Source organism: Paramormyrops kingsleyae, chromosome 3, assembly GCF_048594095.1.
Source record: "Paramormyrops kingsleyae isolate MSU_618 chromosome 3, PKINGS_0.4, whole genome shotgun sequence".
In the NCBI taxonomy this organism is placed as follows: domain Eukaryota; kingdom Metazoa; phylum Chordata; class Actinopteri; order Osteoglossiformes; family Mormyridae; genus Paramormyrops; species Paramormyrops kingsleyae.
The window spans coordinates 9,942,809-9,954,148 of NC_132799.1; the positions used below are offsets into that span (position 1 = coordinate 9,942,809).

Sequence of the window (11,340 nt, forward strand, 5' to 3'; positions counted from 1 at the left end):
GGAATGAAAATGCTTTGATTTGCATGCTCTGAGACGCCCGATAACGTTATTTAGTAAGGAATCCTTTTTGGAATAAGGAATGTTTATTTCACAACATAGATCAAGGTAACGATACAATATCAAAAGGTGTTCATATTTTTACAAAGTAACAAACTCATTTCCCAAACTCATTTAGATAATATTATGTACAACTACGTTTGTACAACATTCCATCAATTAAAATGATCAATTGATGATTGTGTTCAAGTAAAATCCAAATATTAATAAAACAGATTGAGTACACGTAACCCATTCAGTAAGTTTATACAATAAAAAAGCTTGATTGTCCCACCGTTAAAGCGCTTCAATATGCGAAGAATGTAAGCTGAAAGTGACACAACGTAAGTGCTGAAAATATTTTCCTTACTCAGTGAATCTATTCTGCCAAATAATAATAATAATAATAATAATAATAAAAATAATAATACAATGATGCACTATTCACTTTACAATGCGATAGCTGACAATATTGCACAAATAGAAAAATAACCATTTAACCCACAAAACAAGTCCATTTCATAACGATTTCTCGAATACAGGCATGTTGTACACCTTAGATTGCTTTAACATAAATTGTCCCTATTAAACGTAGATATGAACAATAGAAATAACCAGGTATATGGGGGAAATAATTTATCCAACCAATTTAGCAATTTAATTAAACTGTAAGATATATTAAGAAATTTATAATAGAGATACTTTTAGATGAAAAAATGAAAATCACTATTGTCTATTGATTTTAATTCCGTTCGAACTGAATGTTGCTCTGCAAACCAAGATAGCGTTCCCCCATGAAACGGACATTATTATTATTATTATTATTATTATTATTATTATTATTATGTGATTATTATATGATTAATAGGATATGATTATTAAAAGGAGGAGGGCAATTATAATTTCTGGCACATGTGTTTACAATTCGTTCTTCAAAAAATTATCGAAAACCAAAACACCAAAATTGTGGCTTCCACTCGTAAGAAAGCAAACTCCTTATTCATTAATTAATTTTACTTTTGTACAAAAATAATAACTATAATAATAGTAGTCTTGCTTATGTTACGCTTCCTTGTCCATTACAATGCACATATATACACACACATACATATATACATACATACATACATACATACACACCCACAGGCATACACACCCATACACACACGCGCATATAAAGCATGTTAAACAGGTCTCAACAGTGGTACAGAGGTAACTATAGGATGTGAGTAATACACAGGATGGGGAAACGTGAGGAGAGGCTGGCTAACTGGCACGTTGCCCGACGAATTCCCCGTTTCAGAGGCCGAGTTCTCGTGGTACAAAATAGGCACGCGCACTATCCTCTGTGCGGCTGCATGGCTCAGATTGGCCGCCTCCAGCTCGGCAGCCAGTTGCCTCTTCCACTTATTTCTTCTATTCTGGAACCAAATCTTAACCTGAGTCTCTGTGAGATGCAGGGATGCCGCTAGCCCTGCCCTCTCCGAGCTACTCAGATAGCGTTTCATGTCAAAGGTAGATTCCAGCTGAAACACCTGACTTCTAGAGAAGACAGTGCGCGTTTTCTTTTTCCTGCACGGTTTTTTATCCGGACTGTCCTCTGTTTTTTTCCAGTCATCCACACTGTTCTCTTTCTTTGCTTCTTCAGTATCACTCTCTTCCAAAACTATTTCATCGGCACTTTTGTTCTCTTCGTCTTCTTTGGCGTCGGGGTCGGATTTGAGCATCAGATCTGGCGAATCTCGATCAGTACCCGAGGCTGGAGAGGAGTCTCTTACGTTTGCCTTTTCGGCAACTAAAATTGAGATGGAAAATCTCTGTTACAACTATTGCGATCACACATTTTTTTTTGGCAAAACATACGCATTTTATCAACATTTCAAAACATCAGAACAAAGCGGCCACAGCCGTAGTACCGACTAAGGCACAAATAAAATGAGAAAGGCGTACTTTAAAAAAATGCTAATAATAAATACGACCTCATCTTTATAATTTTTGCTCTTTGATGAAGCAACTTAGCCTATTATCACTAAGGTTAAGCATGTCATTTACTTCATAGATAAAGCATGCCATTCTCTACTTAATATATACATACAAAATTATAAAGTAACTGACATTCTCGAAATCTGGGAGCACTACTTGTTAATAGGAATGAATATTACATTTTATTCACATGCAGTGAAGCCCACTTTTCACAGAATAGCCTAGATAAATGTTTAGGTTACAAGCCAGAATTGTTATCAACGTGACGGTGTCTAGATACACTGTTAAGGTCTTCATTTGTTGCCACGTATAGGCGACTCGAGGAGGTCTATGCACTTAATGATTAACAATCACTGGGATGACATCATATTTCTATACATGCATTACTCTACGTATCGTAAAACTAAGACGACTGAACCCTACCGTCTGCCCGGTGTAGATGGCTTGATGAGTTGAGAGTATAGGGGTACCACCATGCCGAGGCTCGCTCCAAGTAGTGTGCTGGTAAAGTAAATCTTTGGGTAGGCAACTCAAAACGAGGAAAACTTAAGTCCCCGACCTGAGAGACTGAAATGCCGGCCTCCAAGGCTTTTGGCGAGGTAAGGAAAGGCTTAGGTTTGGAGGGTTTGCTATCACAGTTCAGAAGGTTCTTAATGAAAAACGGAGACTCTTTAGCCCCAGTACAGCTATCTTGCACTGTCTCGGGCATTGCCACTATGTTTCGTGGTCCGAATATCTCAGACCACAAGTACCACGCAAAAGTACGAAATTAAACGAGAGCAGAACGACTAAAAGCAAGAGTATTTTATGCTTGTTATTTGTTGTTGTTCAGTTCGGTAGGCGCCGAGTTCGTTGTTGATGATAAAGGTGACAAGAGCGACCAAAAATTCAGATAAAAACCAAAAAAGTAATATCAATCTTCCGTCCGGGTCATGTGAAGATCTTCGGTGTAAATGTAACAGTGTTCACTGCGTCAGTCTGGCGCCAGATGCTAATGATGAAATAAAAATGTCATCCAAGTTAAATGCGGAGAGTATACGGCGATTGGGCACGTACAATGGCAAATGGGATTAAGGAAGGGATGGGCAGAGAGAGAGAGAGAGAGAGAGAGAGAGAGAGAGCAAGAGAGAGAGAGAGCGTTTACAATAAGTCCGCCTTCAGACTTCATGCTTTGACTGTTAGCTAATACATTCTAGTGTTATTGGCCTTGTATAGTCCAATTAGACAGCAAATAGACACTGAGCAATTTTTTCAAAGGGACATTGGCTTCGGATGATTGCTAGTAGAAATATTGTAGACACATCGCTGGAATTTAGTGATTAGTGTAAACTGGTTGTGTTTATAGTGGTTATTTTTCAAAATATTTGTATTTTTAATAAAAAAGTATTACACCGTTAATGTATAGACTTAATTGTAAATATAGGCCTAGATAAACGTGATTTTGCACTTCTTAATAGATAGATAGATAGATAGATAGATAGGCAAGCATATTGATGATATTATCCGTAACATAAAGAGAACTTTAAGCATGCCTAACAAACAAACTTTAAATATGTTAAGAGCAAGCAACTGAAATGTTTTGGAGCCGATGTGATGTTTACTTATTACGGGATTTGTTGTTCTCATAAGCCATTGCGCGTTTCAGTCTGTATATTTAAATGTACCATGCATTCATTATTTTAGTAGTTTTATACTCATTATCATTAAACACGGTGTTTATTACTTTATTACTTTAATCACTGTCCCGAGCCAGTTTTACCATTCAGAAAGTGAACCGGAACACTTAGCAGCAAAAATCGGCCTAGATGTAACTAAACCATATTGTTTTAATGTGTTCTTATAGGCTACAGACACTATCATGATGCTGATCCTTTCACTGGGCCGAATTGCGAAAAATGAAAGAAAAAAGAAGAAGGAATAAAAAGGTGATAAAACATTTATTTGTTTTTTATTTGTCATTCGGGGCCTACAAGAATAACAGAAAGTTGTATGTTGATCGTGGATCGTAATGTAGCGTCAAAGTTTTGTCCTCACCCCATGTGCACGTAAGCTTTATTTCCCTTTGTAATTAAATAAAATGTACATTTCCTTGTTTGACTAGACATTAGCCTGTTTGAACTAGTCCGCATTCTTATAGTTACACATTTACTTATAGCCTAGTTTACGTTTTAGTTGTTTAAAAAACACGTGATCAATAATGGTGCTTGTATTTTCTAACGAAAATACGGGAAATAAACGAAACGGGTTCACTTCGCTGCTACATTTGTACTCAAACCGTTACTTTTGTGTGGCGATCAGCAAAATCTGATATACATGTCCTTCGATCGAGATTGTTTTGCTGTGTCAGATAGGCGAAAATATATCTAAAAAATAATAATTGCAGCTAATGAGCCAGGGGCCAGGCAACGGAAAGCATTGTTTAAGGAGCCACTCAACACGCGTGCAATAGGTCATTTATCGAACAGGAAATAAAATGTGAATTTAATATTATACACTTAAATTTGTTCTATTCATGTTCAATATATGAACGCAATTTCTTATTTCGTACCATTAAACGCAATTCAAATGTTGAATTCTGCTTTCTGTTTATTATTATTATTATTATTATTATTATTACAGAGTTAGAATTGCCTTTGCACAGTAAAACAGTAGAACTGATCATCTCTTATATAACGCTAAAATATGTATAGGCCTATGCATGATTTATATAAATCTGTTATATTTCATTTCTTCTATTAAAAGCGCCGTTGGTATATAAACATTGTGAAACTGGCGTCCCCTGTAGGTTAAGAAATACTTTTTTAAACCGAAAACATGATATGACAAAGCAAATAGGTTATGTTTACCTAGAAAGAACTTTGCGTCAAACGATTTATATATTTAGAATTAAATGTACTGAGGCGGACACATGTAGCCTTGTTTGAATATTCAATACTATTTAATAAAAGTATTTCTTATTTAAAATAGTTATGTCTTTAAAAATACATCTCAATTAAGAATTATGTAATGTATACGTCAGTATGCATATATTATGCACGCAATTGCTCATTTTAATGTTGATATGATATGTGGGCAATGCATTATCAACACATTAATTTGAATGTCTCGTGAAATATTGGTAGAGATTAAAAGAGGAATAGAATTTTGGCTACCGATATTAATCTTTTCTTAGTAATTAAGCAAACGTAAAAAAAAAGCACTTAACATACTTTTTTGTGGACAAATACCGTTAAGAACCGAAACAGATAATCGCGTGTTGACTCTGCCGCGATGAGCAGCGAATAACGCTGCATGGTATGTAGACTGCAGGCAAGTGCGTCCCTAATCATTAAATGAAATATGGAGGCGGGAGACTCTAGTTCTATTTTAGTATATTTCCTGGGTGGAGAGGTACTTATTACAGGTGATTATTATCGAATATTATCGGCTATTTAGAATTGACCCAATATCGGTGTTTTAGATATGTAATCATCATGGGAAGTAATCTGATTTATATGCATATTATTTATCGGGAATGCCATTTTTACCCATCAAAAAATGAAATGAAATGCAATCAAATAAAGTAAATACCAGAATAATAATATGCGGAGCTGCAGTGTTCTAGAGGAATGCGACTAATTCTGCATTCAGCAGATACATATTAATTAACGCTTTTCATAACGAAGAATCTGCAAAGAAAGAAAACACACCTAAGGTGCATTCATCCACAGAACAGAAGCAGCAACAACAGTGATGACAGCGACAACAATGATAGAAATTCCATTGTAATATCAAATATGTAATTAAGCATGTTATTTCTGTCTACTTTTGTTAACACTTCGAAATTGAAATTTTCATTAGGGTTCCAGGCACGACAAATGATAACGTAACAGTTGTCCTAAACTAAAATATTTGTTCAATCTTCGTTTTACTAATCAGTTACAAGGCACAAAATTTCAATTCTCTGTATCTGATACTCAATATTTATGAATCGCGATTACATAATTGCAAAAAGGTATCTAATTAAGCTCAAGTGTTTTGATTTTCTTTTAACTTATATATAATATTAATAGTAAAAGTCTTTGTCCTAGCTAAAGTGTTTTTTAGTTCTATTATGAAATATACTTTTAGTCAATTATATAAAATCTTAAAAAAATCCGTCTGTGCATCGACTTTGATTGACAAGACTGTAGCATTAATAACAGATGTTCAGGCCTATTTATTGACAAAGGAGAATCTGCAATACGTAGTACACATGTTATGCTTTATATTTATGCTTTAAGCTTTTTTAAATAAATAAATAAAGAATAAATCAGGTAATGCAGCGCCCTCTTGTGCTTGCTTTATAAATGTCATTAGCTCGAGTGTTAAAAATCTGAAGTGAAATTTAACGCGTTGTCATTACACTGTCAATTTACACTGAAAATAAAATTGCACGATCAGATTTCCATGAAATTTGATGTCCATTTTGTAATCTAGAAAGAAAGATTATTTCAAATACTCCGTTCAATCTTGGACTATGTGTAAACTCATCCCTGTATTCTAATATTGTTTTCCTCAATTGCTACCATTAGGCCCAGTAAGTGCAACAAACAATTAAGTCATAATTGAGTATGCACTATAGTGAAATATTTAATTATATTACAGTAATCCCTTCCAGTATTTTTTACACCCATCTGTCTTACAGCTTATCTTAGCTAATATTTTGTATTCTTATATTTTTAATAATAGTTATTATTCTGAATTCTTTAGAAATGTACAAATTGCACTTGCAGAACACTATGACTGAATACTCATTGTTCAGCCAGTTAAGAATCCATCCATCCATCCATCAATCCATCAATCCATCCAGAGAAGGTACTGGAATCCTCTGTAGTTTAGGTTTCAAGACAAGAGAAACATTAAGATTATACGGCAGTCCATTGCAGCATTGCACACAAACATTACATCACACTCAAACAGACGTGTTATGGGCGTGTTATAATCAGCAGTCAAGTCAATAGATTTTGCTGTGCATGCATTTTTGCATGTTTTAAAGACAAAAAGGTCTGGTACTCATATATTTCACATATGACTGAAAGAATGGTATAGTCATCGCACCTGAGATACATTAATTAAATTATTTATCTATGTATTTATTTTTATTTTGAAATGTAAACAAAGAAGTAGGCCAAACTTTTTCATTAATATGGAGTATTAAAAATTACATTGATAAAAAGAGAGATCGGGGTTTCTCTTCTGTGCTTTCTTTTCCCAAGCAATAGGAAATCATATAATATACTGACATTCATATTGTTTATTTCAAAGCCTTGTTATTGATTATGTCACATGGAAAATGACAAATGGTACCAACCAAATGACACCATCAGCAAGATCTATTATAAATGATAGGACTGCATATGGTTTGTTAAAAGGTTCAGTTTAGACAGTTTATAGGTCTACATCCATCACCATCTAATGACCAAAATGATGAAAAATGTGTGCTTGAACACAACAGTTCCAATGTCAACTTTTATTTACAGTTTATATATTAAAATTATGTAGTATATACATTGCAGTACTGTCATCACAGTCTGTTCTTCGTAGTTAAAATACAGATTAAAGGTCTGAAATCATTAGTAAGGACCAGTAAATCTGCACATCATTCACTAGCTTTCCTATCTATGCATTTCTTTGCCGTGGGTATAAAGATTTGGTTATAAACTCCTTACTTAACTTGATTCCCCAAACCGTCTTTTCTCTTCCTTTATTTATGTTTTGCACATCTTGAAGCCAGTCTATGTCATAGACCAGAGTTGCATTTCATAGTAAAATTTGTAATATTCTCAGACTACACTAATTTTATCCTAAGGATTGAAGAGATCACATTTCAACCAATTCCTGGACAAGACCAGAAGTCTGATGGGGGAGACCAGAACAGGTGTTATAGAAAATTATGCCGGTGAATATACAGTATGTCCCAAATGAATAAAGAACATTATAATATAATAATATAACACTAATTCAGCTTGACCTTTGTTTGTATACTATAAAGAAAACCATAAATGACACAAAGTAATTGGAGACTTAAATATGTAGCATGTAAACATTATACTTTTAAAAGAATTTTTAGTGGCCTCTCTTTGACCTAAGTGTCCTAATTGTAGCTGTCTGGGTATTGATCATTGAAGACTGAGCTACAGTATGATTAGAATTGCCTCATCTATTTATTTGAGGCTTGAAGAGTGAGGACTCATTGACATTGAGGAAGTGTAGTCTTCCCCCACCGTCTCCTGGAGAAGTATCTGTACCTGTGGAATTGGAATAGGTATTGTTATACTTGTGTCTGCCGAAAAGCCTTTTTGTGCAAGACTGTCACTGCAAGTCCTATTCAGCCATTACAAATAAATGGGCAGCAAAAACTGGGCCCACTATGAATCCGTAATCTACACGAATACATAATAGACAGTACACATGATAATGACAGCTTGGCAACAATGGCAAAATTTTGCATTGGAATTTATCCTGTATGTAATTAAGACACATTTTTTAGTTCATTTATACAATGTGGTAACATTCCAGAACAGACAAAAAGCCGTAGAAGTTTGAGGATATTCATTATAATTTCCATTTTTAAAATGATTTTGTAAGAAATACCTGTCTGAAATAATTGCTTTCAAAACCTGCTAAAATAATGTATAAGGATCTTCATTTAATATACCGTTTGGAAATATCCTTACTCCCATTTTTTGGATGATTGATTGAATAAACTATCCCATGACCCTATACCGGTCAAGCAATTGGAAGATGGATGGATTATATCATTCACGGTTCAGAAGCTTGTATGCCTTGGAACCTTTTTGCATTTAAAATGATCACACTTTTGAAAAATATAGGCAAATGCCAAGGAAAATAGTTACTGGACAAAGATGCAGGGCTAATTTAAAGTAATACTACTACTATTGAAAGTACCATTCAAATTATTTACATAAACCAATTAGCTTGCAAGAGTACACTCTATTTATCTTACGTCATATATAATATAAAAAAGATAAGAAATAAATTATATTCAGTTTCTAATTGAGCTGTAATATAAAGCTTAAAGCCAGTCCAACTATATCTACTATTCAGATTATATCCAGTATGTATTCCTATTTAATAAAATGATGACATTTTGGTGTGAAATTTTCAAAAGTTTAATTTTTTTGTCAATTTTATTATCATGATGCTTAGTTGACAGATATACCCAAAGAAAGAGAATAGTCCCCAGTAAAATGAATATACCTGCCTTCTTTAAAGGCACAATAGTAGACACCTCTTGTCAACTTGCCATCTCACAGCTTTTGGATTCATACATATTTTTCTTTCAAACGTCATGATCACATGGGTTAAATTAAAAATCAGATATCAGAATATTTAAATGAAGGATGTGAGTATAGATACTCAGCATGTCATTCAGAAATGAATCATTTGTTCGGGTGACTCATTTGAGAACGCTCACCCAGCCTCTGAGACAACAAAAATTCACAGTAAATCATACAAATCGGGGTGCCTGACAAAATGGCTGAAGTTTAACCTTTTTTGACCCTCCTACACCATGGACCACAGGATTACATAAATTATGGCAAAGAAAGATCACAGATGGGTTAATAGTTACCCTTCATACACACAACTCATGAGACAGACCTTTCCTTGGAAAACAGCACAAATGAGAGGCAAAGAAAAGCCCACAAATGAGAAATACTGCCACCGCACTCAGGATATAAGTGGGACTTCTGTAAGTATCTGGCGCAGAGGGTAACGGCGGGAAGAACGTTTCCATGTTCTAACTATGTAAAACTCTTTGGTATTACATACACGGACAGAGACTCGTCTGCCATGGGCATTTGTTTTTGTTTTCTTTTAATATCCCTTGTTTAGGTTTACGTCATTTTCAGAGGAATGTAATTGAATCACACACACACACACACACACACACACACGCACTAACCAAACAAATCGTTTGAAAAGATTTAGATCATATTTATATGGCCTGGCCTGACAATAAGGAATATCACTATCGTTACCAAGGACACACCATTCATTGTTTTGGAGAAAACAAGCATCACATTATGCTCTAGCAGGAAGAGACTGATAGATTACTGATAGCATTCTCATAGCTTATGAATTTAATCTAATTTTATCTAAAGTTACAGTTTTACTCCCTTTAAACAGCTGCATGATTAAATGAACTGCCTCTTTAAGGAATACAACTGTGTCTTTAAGGCTATTTCCTAGCTGCTGCCCTATGATGTTTAACAAACATTGTAGCCGTACTGTCATGTTGCTAATCCACAGTCTAATCAGGGAGATTTTTAGCTTTTTTTCCCCCCCCATATGGTCCTGTGGGGTCTTTCTCTGTTTTCTACCTCGCTGCAATGCTGGGCTCAGCCTTCTCCAAGTACCACCTGTCTCATCATGTCATTACAAAGTGTAATCTGGTCCCAGGAACAGAAAGGTTCTTATCAGTGTCAGGCTGAGATATAGATATGGGCTGGGTTACAAATGGCCAAACGTGCAGGCAGGAGAGCAGGCTATCAATAAAGCAATTTCTAGTGTCATAACAGCTACGCTTTCTGTAAAGCCACCTTTCAAAAACTTTTCCCTCTGCAAATCGCGGCAGCCCCAACCATTAGAGTCTGCCTTGTGAATTTAATGGATTCCGTACAAATAATATTCCACCATAATGGAAAAGGTTGAAGTCAGTGAAGACAGATGAAGTCATAAACACGTATAATTGAGAATCAAAGACCGATAAATTTTAAACTGCTATCCATTTTCTCTTTTTAGATGGTGATCTATGTCGTGGCAGTGGCTGGAAAATGGAAGAGATTACAGGGGAAAATTATAACAATAAATTTTCTAAACATACACCTTGATTATGCTTCGATTTTTAGGGAAGGCTAGGATTGCTGAAAGCTTGCAGGGCTAAATGGCACCATAAAATAGGTTCCCTGCTCTTTTGCCTCTAGAGCACGACATGCCTGGAGGTGTGATTTTCTCTCTCTAAATGGAGGAAATGAATTGTGTAATTTATTGCAAACTCGAGCACAGTGAGATTAGATCAGCATATCCCATCAAAGGAACAACAATCAATCAGTCCCTACTTAACAGCTTGAAACGCATAAACCAGGGCGGCTAATGGCTTTCCAATCTAACAGATTGATAGACTTATCCATTCCTAAGGGATGAATTAAGAAAATCGGCTACTTTCACACTTCTGACAAGGCCTTTTTTCTCCCTCTGGTTTTTAAATACAGCGATGCGGTTAAAGTTCTGATGATCCTTTTAAAGCCGGGGACTCGGATTTGTTATTCAGATGAG

At 35.2% G+C, this 11,340-nt stretch overlaps 1 protein-coding gene across 1 annotated transcript; it reads right to left on the bottom strand.

The window, feature by feature from the left end:
• LOC111859379 (homeobox protein HMX3-like) lies at positions 1-3,160 on the bottom strand. The gene is made up of 2 exons (XM_023841981.2): positions 2,443-3,160; positions 1-1,831 (listed from the first exon to the last, which is right to left on the bottom strand). Exons 1-2 carry the CDS (start codon positions 2,726-2,728, stop codon positions 1,221-1,223), a joined length of 897 nt encoding a protein of 298 aa, XP_023697749.1. The 5' UTR covers positions 2,729-3,160; the 3' UTR covers positions 1-1,220.
• Between the last annotated feature and the right edge of the window lie 8,180 nt (positions 3,161-11,340).